Raw genomic sequence first — 20,235 nt, forward strand, 5'->3', positions numbered from 1 at the left:
AGTGTATGATTACTCTGTGGCCTTTTTGTTTTCTGACAGCACTAGATTTTAAAGGTATGTTCTACTTTATTATTATTATTTTATTACTGTTTGTACAATCACTTTTTCTCTCTCAGTATTTCACAGAATCACAGAATGGTTTGAGTCAGAAAGGACATTAATGGTCACCCATTTCCAACCCCCCTGTCACGGGTAGGGACACTTCCCACTAGACCAGGTGGCTCAAAGCCCCATCTAATCTGGCCTTGAACACTTCCAGAAATGGGGCGTCCACAGCTTTTCTGGGCAGCCTGTTCCAGTGTTTCACTGCTCTCTGAGTGAAGAATTTCTTTCGAAGATCTAATATAAATCTACCCTCTTTTGGTTTAAAGCCATTATCTCTTGTCCTATCACTACATACCCTTATAAAAAGTCCCTCTTCATCTTTCTTGTAGGCCTCCTTTAGGTACTGAAAGGTGACTACAAGATCTCCCTGAAGCCTTCTCTTCTCCAGGCTTAATAACCACAACTCTCAGTCATTCTTCATAGGAGAGGTTCTCCAGGCCTCTGATCATCCTTGTGGCCCTTCTTTTGACTTTTTCCAACAGGTCCATGTCCTTCTTATGTTGGGTGCCCCACAGATGAATGCAGTACCTCAGGTAGGTCCTTTGCAGTGACAAAGATGTTGCTGGTTTCATTACTGACCCCTGAGGAATGTTACTCATTACTGATCTCCACTTGGATATTGACACATTGACCACAATTCGTTGAGTGCAACCATCCTGCTAATTCCTTACCTACCGAGTGATCTCTCCCTCAAATCCATGTCTCCCATTTAGAGAGAAGGATGTTGTGTGGGACAGTGTCAAATGCTTTGCACAAGTCCAGGCAAATGATGTCAGTTGCTCTTCCCCTATCTACCTTTACTGTAACCCCATCATAGAAGACCACCAGATTTGTCAGGCACAATCTGCCCTTAGGTGAAGCCATGCTGGCTGTCATCAATAACTTCCTTATTTTCCATGTGCCTTAGCATAGCTTCCATGAGGATCTGCTTCATGATCTTGCTGGGCACAGAGGTGAGACTGACTGGTCTGTCGTTTCCTGGGTCTTCCTCTTTTTTTTTTTTTTATTTTTTTTTATTTTTTATTTTTTTTTATTTTTTTTTTTTCTCCTTTTTAAAAATGGGGGTTATGTTTCCCCTCTTCCAGTCAGTGGGAATTTCACCAGACTGCCACGAGTTCCCTTTGGATCTATGGATGCATCTAATCTGGCCTCATGGACTTGCACACCTGCAGGTTCCTTAGATGGTCTTGAACCTTGTCTTGTCTTACAGTGGCCAGTTCTTAAATATTTCTTAAATTACTGTGGTTGCTACAGCAACCTTAGGCCTCAACAGGATATTACTGCAGTAGGTATCTGATATAGCAGAGATTCCATGCATTTCAGCTTTCTTTTGTGCACAGAGCTCAAGGTTATCCTCAGCACCTTCCCTCCTTCATCAGGGAAGATTACTTCATCAGCTATTCTCTATTCCTCCCAGCTGGTTACAGAAAACAACTTCCTTCCTTTTCCTTTGGTATTTTCAATTCACAGTAGTAACATCTGTTATTATAGAAATTCCTGGTCCATTTGGTATCAAATGCTTTGTATTTCAAGAGCTTGCCTTTTCTGAGAAATGGTCTCCTGTTTTAAGCAACTGCCCCAGAACATGCTCTTCTCTTTAGGACGTTTAAATCAGAGTAGTATTCTACTCTCTGTAGCTTCTTCCCTAAGGAAGGTGAAGATATATCACAGCAGTTGTGAAGAGCATAGGAAATGTGCATAGAGAAAAGAGATAAAAGGGAGCATGCTAATTTCTGGAAAAAAACAGGCATGATTTTCTTAGTTTGGAAAGGAGTTCTTAAGAGCTCAGGTTGCACCCTAGTAAAGGAGATGATGAAGTTGAGCTCTGAGCCTGTGTAGCAACATTTCACTCCAAGTGACATGCAAACTATGGCAGGCTGATGTGTGATCACTCACCAAATACTTGTCCCCTCTTCCTGGCCACATGTATACATACCTAGTGTATATATCTGTATCCATCAGTGCGTATGGGTACTGATACAGACCTTTGAGATATTGCCACAGTGACAGAGATAACCAGGCTGTGATAGGTATGTGTAAAGACACCTCTAAAGGTGTCTTTATTGGCTTTGGTGAACTTGATTTGTTAGGCTGATGAAGGTAGCTCTTTTCTTAAACTTTGGTGTCCATTGAATGTAGTTGGAAATATATATATTTTTAAGAGCTGTAGGCTGACTATGCTTTACACATTTCAGCTGTTATTATTTCTAAACACATTTGAGATATACAAGGTCAGAAATTATTTCCTCCAAAGAGCTTTTTATTCACATGTTAAATGTTTTTCTTCTAAGTAAATTCAGAAGTGGACAATTTAAAATCCTCAAAACAGAAATTCCAAACACTGATCTAAATAGATATTTCTCTATGTCATGTCATAACTTAGAACCATTCTCTTACATTTAATCTTGCTGATTTTTTTATTATGTTATATGTAGAGCCATCATTCCTATCAACTAAAATATCCCCCCCAAATTAGTTAGTTATCCCCCCAGTAACTACGATACTGACTAGAAATGAAATACAAGAATTATCATTGTTCTTTACAATGATAGTAACCATATAATTGGTTTTGCAGGCTTACTGCTGCAAAATAATTTGTATTCAGGTGCAAAAACAAGTTTTAAGGGATGTTATAGTACCAATTTTCTTTAAGTTCTCTGTTCGTGTGAGCAGGTATATTGAACAATCTGACCTGCTTAAATTAAATGCAAATTATAATGTGAACATACAGACTCTTTCTCCTATTTGTCTAAGATGCTGAGACACAGGACTTAGTTTTGATTAATTTGGTGGTATAAAACAGTGACTTCCTTTGCTGAAGTAATTGAAATTGCACTGGTGTAAAACAGATGGGAGCCCAGAACCACATCTGCACTGACCAAGGGTATATTACTAAATAATATGCAAAATATTTCAGAAACAAACAAACGAACAAACAAACAAAAACCACAACTGCTGCTACCCTTAAAGCAATATAATGCACTATTGCAGAATATTAATATTGTTTGGCAGTGTAGCCACCTTTTTCTTCAGCTTGAGTTAATATGAAATGATACTAAGCAGATGCTTGGTCCTTTCTCCAGCTGTCATGCTTTGCTCAGGGGAATGTGGGAATGAATCTCCCTATTTCAAGGGAATTCCCTAACAGTGTAAATCCAGACTTATGACATCCATTCTCTGGCTTCTTTGTGTATATCTTTCCAAGACTGCTTGTAGGCTGAGACTATGATAATTAATTTTTTAGAGTATCTGGGTAAGAAAAAAATAAGGTGGCAATATTTCAAGCCCATGATTCTTAGCAGATTTGTCAATTCACAAACTTAGTGTGAAACATACAGATGACTTCTGTTTTGTAGTCCCCTATGTCTAGGTGAGTCTCTTCTACCTATCCAGTGCCACAGTCCTCACCTGGATTCATGGCAGCTGTAGGTACCTCACTTGGTTGACTGACCTGACATCCACGAAGCATAAGACTATGGTGCAGGAGAAAGGCTGAGGTGGGTCCTCCACCTATCAGCAATCTTGCACAGAGAATATTTCTCTGGCTGCAGTTTTGCATCTCTCACGATTCATGACCTGTCATGAAACCATATTATATGGTAGTTTGAGAAATCGAAGTACTGATATACCGAACTCAGACAAAAAAATGGCTTTATTGAGACTAAGTGCTCCTGTTCTCGCTGGACCAAGCACATGACAGCTAGAAATCTTTTGAGGTTAATGGGAAAGAGAAGGGAAGAGCTTCTCTGAATCTGCCTATGTAGCAGTGTCTCCTATGTAGCAGATCTCCTATGTAGCAGTGTGCAGCCTGTGGCAGCAAGCCAGTAGCAAATTCTGGCCCATAACAGCTTGTGTGATCTATTAATCTGTAGATCAGACTGGATCTATATGTGCTCTATTTTTTTTTTTTTTTTTTTTTGCATGTGAAATCACAGGAAATCAGAGATGGTAGTTAGAAGTGGACCATAGCATATTTCTCTCCTGAAAAGTGTAGTTTAGTCCTGCAGTCATAACCTATGGGTTTTCTTCCTCTGGTTCTAAGGATAAGTGGCTCTAAGTCATACTGGTGAAATTTCTTTTAACTTGTTAGTTCTGAAAACAATTCATTTTTACCTTTTGATAAATATATATATATATATATTAAAAAAAAAAAAAAAAAAAAAAACTAAAAAACAACTCTGTGCTAAGTTATGACATATAGCCCTTTTAGGAAAGGGGATAAATTCACACGAGACTTTTCAAAAATAAGGACCATTTTACTCCAAAGAAAATTAATGAGGATTTGTATTACATACATTTTGACTTGCTTACATCCAAGCTAGTCACCTACAGTCACTTTAGAGGGACTTCAGAAGAGAAGACCTTCTAGAGGTGGTTTCCTGGATCTATTGATACCCATACCTTAGGCAAAGATGGATGTGTCTGTCTATCCCTGCTGACTATGAAGCTATATTGGGTTTGAAGTATCACCTACAGAGACCGATGAAGGAGGGATATCAATTTGAGCAAGGCACAGTCTGGGCTCTGGTAAATGATATTCACAGAAAAATGGAAAGAGGATGTTTTCATAATGTGAGCCAGACAGGCTTCTATGCTGATATGTGTAAATAAGACGACTCTGCTCAGACTTCCACAATAATGAGTCATCACAGAATTTGTTTGTTGAGGTGCCAGAGCACCTGTTTGTCCCTATTTGAAATAACTCCTTTGGAAATAATTTTAACCATAAACAACAACAACACAAGAATTCAAACATTTCCTGTTAAGACTGCACATGTGAGGAGAGCTGGAGGGTTTTTCTTTTCTTTCCTGCAGCAGTGGTGTATTTTCAGCCCATTAACATCCTGCTCAGAAGAAGAGATGACAGCCAGCAGGTAAAAATGCCAGGGAGGATCCTCACTACTATTCAACACTGGCATAGCAATGTCAAACATTTTTCACAATAATATCAATGTGATCGTAGCTTGGATTTCCTTATTTCCAGCAGAGCAACTTTTGTATGTTAATGAAAATCCCATTGATTCTGAAAATGTTAAAAGATCCATACAGATACACATTGCTAGAAAATGTTTGCTATGATTCTAGCAACAGAAAGCCTGCTCTTGCCTTGAATGTTTTCAGCTGTGATGAATATGCTTGTCTTTACTGGAAGGTGAGAGAAATGAATACATTCTCGAGACACATCAGTGTTTTAAAACTGAATCTATTTACATTACCTGTTTAGGTGCTGTATATGATCCTAGTTTAGCCCATTTGTGAAACCTGTCAATTCTCAGTTCAGTAAAGCCCCATTCTTAGTCATCAATTGTTTAATGGAAAGGCTTTTCATGTAATGAAATGAGAGACTTCCACAAACAGCTCGGTTTCAGCCAAGCTTCATATGAAAACCACACCATAAATTCATATAATTGAATGAAGTTCTAGACTTAGATTCTGAGCCAATATCTATAAACATAATATTTTATAGTGTAGAAACATTATATTTTATAATGTGATTCACTAAATTGGAGTGTCCACATAATCTCGGACAGGATATCAGGAATTGCCACAATGAATCCTGCTTACACTTTTTAAGAACCTGTGGAAGCTCGAACTATTCTTTTCCATCCCTCCATTTCAGTTCAGACCCACATATTGTCTCTTCCACAAAAAGACCAACATCACTTCCCCATAGTTCCACAGCTTGGCTTCTTTCTATATCATTTTGAACCTTTACTTAGGAACACCACAAACATTCAGACTTTCCATAACAGTCCCAGGGAAGAAAATGAAACAAAATTTTGGTACTTACCATTGTGCAACATTGATAGGCTCAAGAAAAAACACTGCCTTCCATGTTTACTTAATTAGCAGAACACCTCCTGATTTAGGAGAGGTAATTGGAAACTCTGCTTAAGCACATCTTGGCATTATACCTCAAAACTGTTCTATTAACTCCTATCTTTGGAGTAGAGTTGAGCTCGAGAATACACTTCCTGGAAAAGGGTTGCAGAGAAATAATTGTCACTGAGACATTTCCTCTTGGAGGCACTGGAAAAAGTAGAGCAATTAAAATATGGTGATTGTACATTCTTGGAATCTTCCCTCTAGAATTAAGATAGAAGTGACAATGGAGCAATAGAAATGTTGCACCAAAATAAAATTTTCAGCTAATATTTTATTGGATGTCAAGAAACGCTGGATTTGTCAGTTTAAAAAGCCCTGGGAAAGGCCTTCAGAGTAAAAGTCTGTAAGTAGTTTTGCCCTGTGTGTGCATGTAGGGCTTTTATGAAGAGAAGATTCATACCCCATCATTTGGAGATGAGATGTACATCTATAATATATTTCTGTGTTGACAAAAATCATATTTAAAATGATGGTTCTTAGATGTGGTGCAAGTTACAGTCTCCAGCTTTGTTCACAAGGAAAGCTACCACAATGGCAAATGAAAATACATAAAATAAATAAATAAAAATCCAGGAATATTACATGGGTGTTCTCATCTTTTTTATGCTGCATTTACAAAATTTTTTGGCTTTTGTCAAAAAAGGTAAACAAAGTTAAATCAAAGAAATTCACTGTTAGAGACTAAGTCATTGTAATTGTGACTTCAAAAATAACAGGATGAACCTCTGTATGAAAAATTCATTTCAACAATAATGAAGGGAGAATAATTGTGATACTAAGATTAAATATTGAGCTTTCTGAATATAGTTTACATTTATGATGCAGTAATCAAAATGGGGTATCAACCTGTAGGAATGAGGACAGTAATTGTGCATTTTCCTAAGCAGGAGGCAACAATTTCTGTGACTAACAAAATAGACTGTGATTCAAGCAATTCAAGTATATTACTCCTAGAATAAATTCTGGAAATTATGATGCCACTTTTCTGGGTTTCTCATTCTGTAGGTATAGGTATATCTGTTCTTTTTTTTAATTTATTAATTGAAGTCTAATCCTGCTTAGCTATAACATGGACTTTCTGAAGTTGTTCTTTGGTTGTGGTATACAGATTTCCTTAGAATCTTGAAAAAAATGTGATTTTTTTTTTTTTTTTCCAAAGTCACAGTTGAATTTCCTTTTGTAGGTGTCAAACTTTGCCTTTTTCTTTGCTGTCAATTAGGTGTGCATTGTACAGAAGAGAGACACCAAGAAAATGTATGCCATGAAATACATGAATAAACAGAAATGTATTGAGAGAGATGAAGTTCGAAATGTTTTTCGGGAGCTACAGATAATGCAAGGCCTGGAGCATCCCTTCCTAGTTAATCTGTGGTAAGAAACTCTGAAATTCCTTCAAGGGTCTCTTGTTTGCTCCTTATTGCTGAATCAGTTTAGGCTGTGGAAGGCTGGAAAATGGAAAAGTATTAAAATATATATATATATTGGTGACCTCTTTTTTAAGGTATTTTGAAGAGCTTTTTATTTTTTATTAATATTTCAAAAGTGCCCGTTTACATTTGAATATTTAAACATCACATTCACTTTTTCATTTCTAGTGTGGTTTCTCTCCATGTTGTTACAGCAGCACATGGAGATGTGTAGTTCTGTCCAGCTTCATCATTTCTTTTTCACAGTACCTGGATTAAACAACTGTTATAAGGTTGTGAAATATCAAAACCAACTATTCAATTAAAAATGTTTTGAGTCAATTCACAGAAAATTTGAAATTCAACTACTATTTTAAAAGTGGGTGACATGGAACAATAGAAAAGCATCTTGTCAGCACCTGGAATTTCTCTTATCTTCCCTACAATAGCTACTGAAAGCCTCATTCACATATGAGTATGAGAAAATGTTGGTCAAGTAATGAGTAGCTTCAGGTACACCACCAACTTAAAATATTTGATGTTTTTTTATGTAGTGATAGTTATAATGGGATGCAGACTTTTCCTCTCTTATCTAAAAATGACCTATATCATTTAAAAAAAAAAAAAAAGTATACATAGGATACATAAATCATGATTATATGATTTTTTCCAGTTTGTGAATAGCTTGATTGGCTGTAGATTCTTAGAGTGCATACAGACCTTCTGTTTTGTGAGTTTTAGCTGTCATACTGGAGGTCATTGCTTTTTGCTCTTACTTTACTTCACTGTATAGGTGAGCAATTTCTTGTAGACATCTTAGTACTTTTCAAGAGCTAAAAGCTAAATGATTTTCTGGCTTTGGTGAGTATAGTTTTAGTATAATTGCACCTGCTTATACCAGCAGAGAATTTGATCCCAAAATTCATTTGAAAAGGACCTAATCATATACATATATTGTTTGTGAATTAGCAGCCTGTTTAATATATTTTCACTTGCAGTCTAGATGCAATAATAATTTGCATCCAATATGCTTACATTGTAGCTATAATGTATATTAGATGATTAGCAGGAATCCATGAGATTTCCTCTCGAGTCAATTCCTGGCATACTAACGGAAGGAAAGAGTTGAAGCTGCATTTCTTTTATAGCAACTGCAGCTACATTTGTGTCTTGTTTTTCTGAGTCATTTTTTTTTTCTGTTCATTTTTTTTAATGCACTGTAAATGTACAAAGGGATGGTAACAGGTGCTGCTAACTCTATCTTGTCTCACAAACTGGAATATGAATATAAAAAGAGAAAGTTATGTCATGGTGTATGGGTATGAACAGAGCTTCAGCTCATGTAAATGTTGCATCCCCTTTTTCTGTGACATTTTGGACTGATTTGTCTTTCTAGAATCTATCACGCTCACTAAGGGTATGTGCTTTCATGTCAGTTTTCAGTAATCCAGCATAAGGTATGATGTTTGGTGATTAAAACACAGAAATCCCATCAGCTTACTAAATGTAAGTTGCATCTCCCTAATTAGCTAGGGTATCCAACTTTGATTTCTCACAGATATTCAGACGAAGTTGTTCTGAGAAGGTAAGTACTAATGTGCCACCTAAAGCTCTGTTGCAACCCCTGTTTAAGTAGACAGTCAATGACGCTGTACACCTAACTAAAAAAACACTAGCTTCCCTATAGAAAGTCAGAAATTAAGTTGTAAGCAGGACTCCCACCAAGATGAGCAGTGGTGTACAGCTTTTCAGAAATGTTTAAATCATAGTGTATATGTGTTTTACATTAGATTTTCACTGGATAAAGACCAAAACCAGCCTTAGGAACTGTAGTAAAGTTTGTACAAAATACTTGGTGAGCTTGTAGTTAAACAGTTTTGTAGTCTATAAAAAAAAACACACAGCTAACCAACCAAACAGGAATCTGGCTACGCAGGCTGAGCAGAACCTAGGGCCTGTGTCTCCAGGAGTGTCTCCTGTGCTTTCCAGGAGTGATAGTAGTGCCAACAACATTTTTCTGATATAAATGTATCTTATTTTCCCCCTTGCCATCTTTTATCTGGAAGGGATGATGGAAAAAATAGGGAATTTATTATCAAAATACTTGCAATTTTTACAAAGTATCATTTTCTATAAGAACTTCAGTATCATCAGATTTGGTGCTTTTTTTTTAAATGATTCTTAAAAAAAATAAAAAAGAATAAAATATATAATAATTAGAAATTTTATATAAGTATATGTTTTATTTCATTCAAAATGTCAAATCCCTAAATTCATACTGAAAAACATAGCTGGAGGAAATTCCACTGTTGGCAATTTTTCTTGAGTTTGTGGGACTCTTACCAGAACAGCTGATTTTCAAATGTTAATCATCCAACCTTTCAAGATATAGAATAAAAAGAATATAGCATTAAATCTTAAAACAGTTCCTTGAACAAAAGGGAATACTAACCAATCACATTGATCTTTCTTTGAGGAATTGCATCATGAAAGAGAAAAGTTGACAACTCAAGAAACAAATGTGAAGACAAGAAAGCCCTGTAATTATACATTTATAACTGCACAAAGAGGTAATGAGACATAGAATCAGTTAAATCCTTCTGTGAAGAAAGAGAAGAGGAAAGAATGTAAAGCTTCTGTAGTGGGTAATCTGTTAATATGCATCTGTAATCCCAGTATATACCAGAATACAAAACAGCTAATATAAAACAAGGGTAGCATCTTGATCCAAAAGTTCTCTATTAAAAAGCTTTTTGAGGCTCATGCATTTCTCTGAGCTTTATTAAATTAACTTCTCATTCTGAACTTATAAATCATATTATTTGAAGTATGAACTGTCTTTTATAACATCTGACACAGAAAAGAATCATTCTTCTGTAAACGTCCATAATAGCCTGGAGGATAACTGTTTTTCAGGAAGGGCTTGGGATAGATTTATAACCTTCATTTTAGAAATGAAATTGAATAAATGCTTAAAGATATGTGAGCCTTGTAGCCAGTTTTATCACTGTTAGAGGCATTTCTGGTAATAGAGATTTCTTCTTAAAATGAAAAGCAGTCCTGTTTTTTATCAGACCCTTTGTATGTTATGTGTATTTTGAGCATAGATGAATGAGCTGTAGAAATGTCAGCCCCTAACACAGTCCCACCTGGGACTACAACATGCTCCTCCAGGATCTAGCATTTTATCCTGTGTTTATCCTTCGCCAAATATCTGAACGCCCCTTGAGCAAGTAGCATTTCTGAAAGGATCCATATTTTAAATATCTTTCTTACACCATGCATTAGGACTGAGCCAAGATACAAGTTACTCCTTATCTACCAATGTGGTTGTCACTTGGCATTATGTTCAAACATGAGTAGATACACTGGCTACTTTGAAAATAATACAGTTTGGCACAAAAGACAGAAGCTTTTGACAAAAACAAACAAACAAACAAAAAACAACTATCAAAACACTTTTTTTTCTGATGATTTTGATCAGAAAAATATGTTTTGCAGACCATTCCTCAAAACTTCTGGAATATTAAAGTGATCTTATTTTTAATAGGTTAGCTTAAAGCTGTTATGTCCTTTTTAAAATTGTTAGAACATTTTCAAAGGCAAAAGAGGATTTACTTTTGTCAGCTTACAGGTCCTAGTATAGCCAGAACAATATGCCTGATATATTTAACAACCCATAAAGAAGTGTTAGCTACATTCACAGAGTGGCTCTGTAATTTGAAGTATTTTTCTTTCTACTCATCAGTTTATGGAAAATGCATGTATTTTGTAAGATAGACCTACAAGAGTACATTACTCCTACCAGCTACAGTAAGACTAAGTTTCAGATACAGTGAAAACTGGAAGAAGTAAAGAACACGTCATAGCAGAAATGTTTGTGGATGTATGAATTTATATAATGCTCCAATCAGTCTTAAAAAAAAAAAAAAAAAAAAAAAAAAGAGAGAGAGAGAGAAAATAAAAGAGGGAAAAGAAGGATGGAAAAAAGAGCTGGAGCGAAGAAATTATCTATTCAGTCTCAAGAGCTGGACGGATAATGTACAGACACATACAAATATCACTTCCCTGTGAAAGTGCCATCTCTAGATTAGACAGGAAGAAACAGCATCTTGGACTGCCCCATAAAACTGCTGTTCTCCTCAGACTGGAATCAGAAATGTGCATGAACCTACAAACTCAGTGAAGCAAGCACACCTGGTCAAATATTCTGCTGCTGGCTGGAGCTATAAATAACTCATCCAGGTGCACCAGGTACCTATCAGAGACCTGGAGCACCAACTGTAGGTGGTTCAGTTCAGTTCCAGGTGAATTTCCTTAGTGGCTGTACTGCTGTGGATGTGAAGCTTGCCCTCATTTAACAGATCTAATCTAGAGAGAAAATATTTTATAAGACATGGAAAAATTATTTTCTGAGATCTAATATGATCAGCTTTCTGAGCTTCATGTGTCTCCATACCAAATGCTGTGAGTAAAAGCCATGGTCTAACAGAAGAAATGATTTAATATTTTTGGAAGGGAGTGAGGTCTTGTGATGGTTCTTGTCAGGGCATACCTCTGTGCTGGGATTGCAACTAGCCTGACAGCCTCTGCAAGGTATAGTGTGCTGCTGAAAATGAAAGTCAGTCCATAATGATGTCTATCTTCCTAAAGTATGTGGTGGATCCCCAAAAGGTCATGAAACAACAGATCCTGACAGACAATCAGTCTTTCTGGAGAGTAATGAAGGTGTCCAATGCTCTTAGCTTTCTTTTGGTTATACTCTGCTCCTCTAAGTTTATTCCATGTTGCTATTTTTTTTTTTTTTTTTCGAACGTACTCCTGCAGATGAGAGCTGGGGCATGAGCCTTCCCAGGAAAACCCCAGGTGCAGCTAGAGACTGCTCCCAGTAGGCAGCTTGCATGCCATCAGCCTGGAAGCTGACTATTTAATAACACAGGCACAAGCTTTTCTGTGCCATTTGGTCACAGTGCTGGAAAACAGTCACTGACATGTTATGCAACATGTGTTTCTTCTTCTGTGAGTTACCAGAGGTCATGAACCCCAGGCCACATAATTCTAGGTCATTCTAGATACCTAATGGGCTCCAAGATTCCATTCTAGGCAAGAAGATCCTAAAAATCAATGGAGAAAGTTATATTTAGAGTATGTCTTGCACAGACATTAAATGGGTGAAATCCTTTCACTGTAGAGGGAGCCAAGGGTGAGTACTTTCCTCAAAAAGCTAGATCAATTCACTACTGAATAACTATAAATCTGGAATAGGTAAAGATATAGAAATCTTAGATATGAGACAGAAAAAAAAATAAAAATAAAGAAATCTGTTCTCCAGAGCCTGGTAAAAGATAACAATGGAGGAAAAAGGACTGTGAAAGGTGACAAGGCAGCAGGAAGGGCAGGCTAATTGGAAGATGAGAATACAGGAAAGATTTGTCTTCAGATGTAAATATTCAGGATATTATTTCTGGCTGTGAAAAGTATATTGGACTCAGCACAACCACTTGGTAACCTTTGAATTCTTGTGCTAAATGAGAGCATTAGTTGCATGTCCCAACAATTCTTTATTTTGTGCTGATTTTAGCACCCTAATGTGCTGATTTTAGCACCTAACTGCCAGTATTGGAATGCAGTCTTGAGTCTGCCTATATTGAATTTTGTTCTACTGACTAATTGTTTCCTGTGAGAAATTGCTGCCACCTTGAAATATGTATCTTTGGAATTATTTTAATTCTTTCCTCCTAAAAGCATGTTAGAATTGGCCTTTGGCATGGTTTAAGTTTTGATCTTTTTTTGCATTAAAAAGTACTGCAATAGGTATTTCACATCATTTATGTCTTGTTGCATTCTGGGACTATTCTTAAGAGCCTGTTTTCTGCATCAATCTTACTGAGACAAAGACTTTATTTATTGACCCGTAATAAACTTTTCTCATGCAAAACTTTCACTGCAAGAGGAATTTTATTATAAACACTGGTAAATTTCAAGCTGCTGAGAAAAATAATCCCTTTAAGAGTGTCCAGTTTTGGTCAAGTCCCTCTTATGAATTCAGGATTATTGCCTCAATCTGACTTCACAGGGAGATAGTTATTCCACCTCCATATGCAGACCCTCATGAATATGGGGTTAGCCTTGTCTCTGTGCTGGGTCTGTGGTGCACACAGTCAGGATAATCATTCTCTTGATTCTGAAGCAGACTTCCAGTGCTGGGGAGCTGGGGAGTGGGTATTCTCAAGAGACCTTGATGGAGAGCAGGATTGTAATGCTCTCTGCCTAATGAGGTGGGAAAGACAGCCCTGAAGACATTGTTTCAGACTCCTCAATTGCCAATTTAGGAAAACAGTACTTTTCTTTCCTTCTCTGTCTCTCTCTCTCTCTCTCTCTCTCTCTCTCTCTCTTTGTTTTAAAGGTTACGATGCCAAACATGATATCTAGAATGTGTAATTAAACTGATAACCAAGGTCCTATAGGTAAAGCAGTTCTCGTAATCAGTGCCAGAGTAATGAGTTCATCATGCACAACTACTATTTTCAGGCAGGCACAAGTGATTCTTACCTATGCTATGGAAACAAGGACTGCAATTAATCTGTAGTAAAAGCTCTGCTAAAGGCAGACTATACAAGATGCAGCTCAGCACTACGTTAACAAAACCTTGCAATTGTGGAATAGCTGTCAGATTGCAATACTGTCTTGCATGTACTCGTAAAATAGTTCATAAATATACATCCAGGGAGTGAATGCAAATTAGGCGATCATTAGAGAATGAAAATAAGTGCCTAAGAGTTGCACTGCAAAATGCTGATACTGAACAGATCCTGCAGATCTACACATGATCTCCAAGAATAATTTTAACATTTTTGGACGATAAGTGGTGTAATATGGCTTTGAAATTACTCCTAGTAGTTTATCCTAAAATATATTTTAGGTTTTAGAATACCTTTAGTTCAAAGCAGAGATGAAACACACAGCTAAGTTCCTCTTTATGAATAACAGGTTGATAAGTATCTCTTAAGATATTAACATCTGAGAAGGACAAAATATGTTATGCTGGTCTCAACTATTGTTGTCTTATTGTTTATCACGTAGCAAACAGTCTTGCCTCTAGTTTTGTTAGTGCAGGACTTAGAGAATTGTAAACATTGTTTCTTTATAGTCAGTACAACTAATTCTGTATGAATGATGAGTAATACAGTTTTCACCTCAGTCTTCTGGATTTCCTCTCTTGTTTCTCTGGAGTTGTGTGGCTGGGAGCCTGTTTCATTTTATGAACATTGGCAATGTCTGGTGAAGTCTTTAAACTTTATTTCCTGAAATTCATCTGAATAACCTGAATATTTATTATTATTATTATTGTTATTACTATTTATTAATTTTATTTCTATTTTTATGTAAATAATTCTAAAGTATCTTATGATATTTTCAATACTGTTCTGACATGCCAAGTTTGGGATGCCCCATCAACAAATACTGAGTTGCCTGTGGTTCCATCTTTTGCTGTTTGGTACACCTGATGCCCAATATATTTTAACTGTATAACTAGTGGCAATGGCTAATATATTTAGATGAAATAACATCTTTAACTAGTGCTATCACAATCTTTGACAAGTATAGCCTGCTTGAATGACATCCTACATTCAGTATTCTGTAACCGTTCATTAGAACAGTCTCATTTCACAGTCTAGAAAGTCATTTTTGTTTGCTTTTATCTTGCTTACTCAGGAGATGACTGCAGGCTTAGCACGTCGCCAAGGCTCTTTCGCTCTCCTGAGGTGTCTGTACACTTTTCCAATGACAAGAGACAACTGAGGCCCTTCAGATCAGTCTCTGCTCAGGGAGGGAATCCTGTCTGTATAACACCTTCTGTGTACTGGCAGGCATGACTTGTTTTTATCTATGAGGCACAAGTAACTAAGGGCACTGTCAGTGACTTCAGAATAATGAAGTCGTCAAATGCAATCATACTGGGAGAAGCAGCAATGTGCATAGAAAAGGACAGGAGTCATGGCCAAGACTTCCCAGCCAAGCTGATGATCCAGAGCTGTGGGCAGCAGGGTCTGGCTACTGCTGCTGTCAGTCCTTCTAGTGCTGTGTTAGCAGAAACAGGTCCAATCTCTGCTCAAACACTTTTTTTTCCTGCCTCCTCCCTGTCTCCCCTCCATTTCATCAACTGTGTGTAAATTGATTCAGACGCTTTGTTTGGTTTATTCATTCATACTCCAAAAGTGGAAAATGCATATAGTGAAATTAAATGATAGAATCTCTTTCACTAGTGTTTTTTGTAATGGTGATTAGTGGTAAAGACAAAGCCTTATAACCATCTATTAATTAATTTGGGGAAAACAAACAACAGCAACAACAGCAACAACAACAAAACAAACAAAAAAACACTCCACATTTATTTTAATCTCCTGTCTTCCTTACTTGGAGAACTTGAAGAAATAAAAACAAAAACAAAAAAATCCACGTTGTGTTATCCTCTACCCTCTTCCATGTTCTCAATAAATAATGAATTTTCACCTGAAGCTGAAGCAGGAACATAAAAGCATCACCTGTTTTTTTCACACCTGTAGAACCTTCTTCTAGAAAAGTAAGATGTGATGGTTCCTATATTTTCAAACATTAAACATTTGGAGAAAAATCATGTCTGTAAATAATATATATAGATATCATTGCAGATGAATGAGAGAAGGTGGATGGCAAAATGTTTGACAAGGAGAGATCCTTCTTTTTCAACTATTTCTTTAACATCCTCTTGTTACTACCTTGATGCTTCCTCCCTCTACCAGTGTCTATACCCTTATGTCTCCTCACAAGGCAACATTACAGGCTGTTTTTTCTAACCAGGCTGGTTTTCATCTTATGGAGCAACTGCCAGGCTTCAGAAAGTAAATGAAAGATCAGCTCAAATTGACCTTTTGCCCTATAATTCTACACACCCTCCAAAATATGTGAGGTAGAGAGAGAGATGGAGTCTCTTCCATCCATCCTGTGCTCGTGCCATCTCGTATCTCTTTATATATTTTTATATTTTATACACATACCTTTATTTATTTATTTATTTATCGGAGAGGCAATGCTTGGACTATGCATTTGAAAAGTATGTCATACGTGCTGCCATAATGTTCCGAATAACAACACGGTACTTCTGCTGTACAGAAGATGCATGGGACATTAATTAATTAGGTTCTATTGTTTCTTTGTCTTTAATTTTATGTGGGTTTCCATGACAGCAAAGAGAGACAAATCAATCAAAACCAGTAGTTAAAACTAACGATTCACATTCTAGTCACTGGCCTTAAAAATGTGACGTACATTTAAATAATTAGATTGTCTGAGTGTTTGGTCACATGTTAGACTGCTGTCTCTTCATTTACAGCAGCCTTCTATAAAAGTATAAACTATTACGGGCTGTTGATCTGCAGCTCCAGTTCTTTGCTATTTACAGAGTAGTATGTTTAAATCTAAAAAGGATTTTTATCCTAACTGATGCAGTAATAGCAGTAGTGAAACAGAGCATGGCTGTCATTCTGTATCTCAGCTACATGTTTATAAGGAAGTTGTATATAAGAGGTGTTTGAAAGTTGTTTTAACAATAAATTTAATGGAAAATAATTTGTTGATTAAAATATATTTATTTTTTGAAATATCTTTCTTCTACTGGAAAACTTCAGAATATTTGGAAACATCTTGATTCTCTAATGCTGACCCCAGGTCTGCTGCAAATTGCAGCCATATATTTGCTCACTGCTTCAGTCAGAAGGCAAAGACAAGAAGATCTCAGGTACATGCGGCAGTCTCATTTGCATACATATTTTAGAGAAAGCTTGTTTCTTACCATAAGAAGTGTTTAGAGAAACACCTCTTTAAACATGAGTCATATTACTGCTCTTAATCATTAGTGTTACCCTGTAGCATTTAAGATAGCTATAGGCTTCCCCATGAGGGGAGATATGAAGTCAATGTACATTTTCATAAATGCCAGGAGAGAAGAAATTTGGGGCAAGTAGACGTCTGAATACTCTCTGCACACTTACTGTCAAATTAATCTGATTAAGAATCAGATTAAATGATTCTTCCAAATATGGAAGCCTTCTCCAAAATGGTCAGCTGACTTTGTATGAGGTGTGTTCCACTTTAAAATGTTATTTCTGTTTTGTGACATGGAGAGCACTGACATATTTTGTTGAAACACACACATGCAGAATCTTCCTATTTTCAGATGCCTTTCTAGAGCATCACTGTCTGTGAATACTTCTCCTAAAATAGCTCCAAAAATAATTAAACATGAGGTGTTGCATCTGTGTCTCCAGCACAAGCCAGAGAAGTTGCTGTGCTTGTGTTTCCCCCTCCCCACAAGAAAAATTCAAAGGAGAAGAAGCTTCAAAGTATGATGAAACTCATTCTCAGACACCTGTGGGGCAGTTGCCTTATTTTATGACAAAACAAATAAAAGTGCCTAATTCAACTAATGAGCTTATTCAGTTGAAAAATACATAGCAGCATTTGGAAAGGATGATCTGAAGTCTTTACCTCGATAAGCCCCAACGCCTGGTGGTAGGTAAAAGTTGGTCAGCTACAAAAACTGTGTGTGTGTCCCCTGCTCCAAACACACACCATCACCCTGAGCCCTTCTAGAGGTGGTCTTATGGAAGTCTACGAATGCTCAAGCAAGTGACTGCAGGATATCTGGTTACAAGCAAGCCCTGCTACCTATCCACCCTGCTCCACCTAACTAGTAATGTGCTATCCTTAAAGAAATGATATTTATTTAAATGATATTTCAGTGGTATTTCATACCTTATACCTCTTACCGCAAACAGGTGAGATCATGTGACAAGTGGTAGAAAACTTTGAAGGACTTAAATACCAAAACCACTAAACAGCATAAAGATGTATACTCTGAATGGAGTGCTGGGAAAAGGACTTGATTGTTTTGTTTGGGGGTTTTAAGGAAAACAAACACTGAAAACAACTTCAGTAGAAAGAAGACAAGGTCACATCCAGATTTTTGAGACGAACAGTCTCACATTAAGGTTTAATCAAGTATTGAGATACATCTTATAGACTTCTACTGAATAGGTAACATTGGACTTCAGTAAGTGCTTGCTGTTATTACTTGCATTTAAGGAGAAATACCAGGCAAAAATTGATTTCTTTAAATTCTCCCTTTGACAATTAAAAGGTCCACTTTGTACAAGGAGTTTGCCAAATCAAACCTGTTGATTCTGTTAACATTTTAGGAAAGCAAAGCATTGACTGCTGAGGAAAATAAGGCCTTTGCAAAGCCTGAGGATGGAAGGAAGAGGTAGCTATGTGAAAAAGAAACCTCTGAAAGTGGACTTGGTGTGTAAAGATGTGTTGGGGAGTGAAAAGAATTACAAATGAAAGCCCAAACTGAACCTCCTAATACAGGATGCATTGGAGAATTAGGTCATTACAAAAATGGATGGGTTGAATAGGAGTCTGATTACAGTGGTGACAGCCTGCATTCAAAGAGAAGGAATTACAGGAGAGTGTTACAGACTGGTTCATTATTTGTGGGGATACTCAAAACCCTCCCCTTTGGCTCAGTTTATCTTAGAGTAATTCTGCCTTCCCCTCTACGTACTGCTGACATAATCTGAGTATAAGACAAAATTGAAAGCATCTGAAGAAGCAGAAATAATGACAGTGACAATCGTAATGGGGCTTTTGGAAATGAATAAGTCTTGGAGATGAAGGATGGATTAACTTTTTGTCTCTAAAGGGTTTTTGAAAGAGTATGTGCAATCCTCTCCTACTGATCCAGGAGACTGATCTGACAGGAAATATGCATAAAAGCTCTAAGGGATGTGGTATTGTGGTGTATCTATGAAACTACCACAGAAAACACAAGCCTGTTTAGTCTAATCACTAACCTTCCACCTCTGCCACCACCCCTGCCCCTACTCCCTACCTCCCTCACCCCAAAAAGAAGAAAAAAAAGAAAAGAAAGCATGAATTGGGCCAGAAGAGAAGTGAATACAGTTCTAGTGGTTTTCAAGTCAGACACAGGACAGTAGAGGGGTGCAGGGGCCAGGGAAATAGGGGTGCCTTGTATTTAAGCCCATTGGTAGTTCCTGGGCAAGAGAGTAGATATTCTTTAGCGCTGGGAAGGTTATTCAAGATTAATTTTTAGTATCTTAGGGTCTGTTTTTTGGCTGAATTTAGTCAGCATTGACATTTATGCAAATTAATCCAGAAGCAGTTTACTGCAAACTGTTGTGACACACAGGCATATGTAAGCTGTAACTGGTTCTATGAATAGTAACTATGCTACACATGGAAAGAAGCATGTCCAAAAAGCTGGGAAGCAGGAGGTCTTAAGTACTTGGCAGAAGAAGTCTTTGACCCTGATATTGCCAAAGGAAATTTGTTTATTATTCTTTTTTATTAATTTAAAAAAGGGAACAATCAAAATTCTAGTAAGTGGTAACTTCCCCTGCAATAATGCTCTTGTCGCATGTAACATAAAGGAATGTAAAGATATCTTAAAGAAAAAAAAAAAAAAAAAAAAGTCTCAATTCCCTTCTTTGTCAAAAAGAAAGGGAAAAATTCAACAGTGCAAAATACCATGTGAAAATGCCTGTGACTTCAATAGCTCCTAACCCTCACAAAGGCTTCTGTAATCCCCCCAGCCCCCTCAGGTGCAAGAGAGCTAGAATAGCTCTTCTGAAGGAGGAAGATGCTTCCTGACTTTGGTGGCGGAGAAAAAGTAGTATGATGGGGTATAGCTGAAGTCTAACTGGTGTAGAAAGAAAGGGGATTCTGTGAATAAAATAAAATAAAATAAAATAAAATAAAATAAAATAAAATAAAATAA

The 20,235-nt window shown here is 36.9% G+C and overlaps 1 protein-coding gene across 2 annotated transcripts in view; it reads left to right on the forward strand.

The window, feature by feature from the left end:
• Positions 1–20,235, forward strand: part of STK32B (serine/threonine kinase 32B) — a 162,787-nt gene that overhangs the window by 27,969 nt on the left and 114,583 nt on the right. For both annotated transcript variants that reach the window (XM_035325020.1, XM_035325019.1), the window contains exon 3: positions 7,211–7,362. In XM_035325020.1, the coding sequence (XP_035180911.1) occupies positions 7,211–7,362 (152 nt within the window). The remainder of the gene's footprint in view (positions 1–7,210; positions 7,363–20,235) is intronic.

Source organism: Oxyura jamaicensis, chromosome 4, assembly GCF_011077185.1.
Source record: "Oxyura jamaicensis isolate SHBP4307 breed ruddy duck chromosome 4, BPBGC_Ojam_1.0, whole genome shotgun sequence".
NCBI classification, from domain to species: domain Eukaryota; kingdom Metazoa; phylum Chordata; class Aves; order Anseriformes; family Anatidae; genus Oxyura; species Oxyura jamaicensis.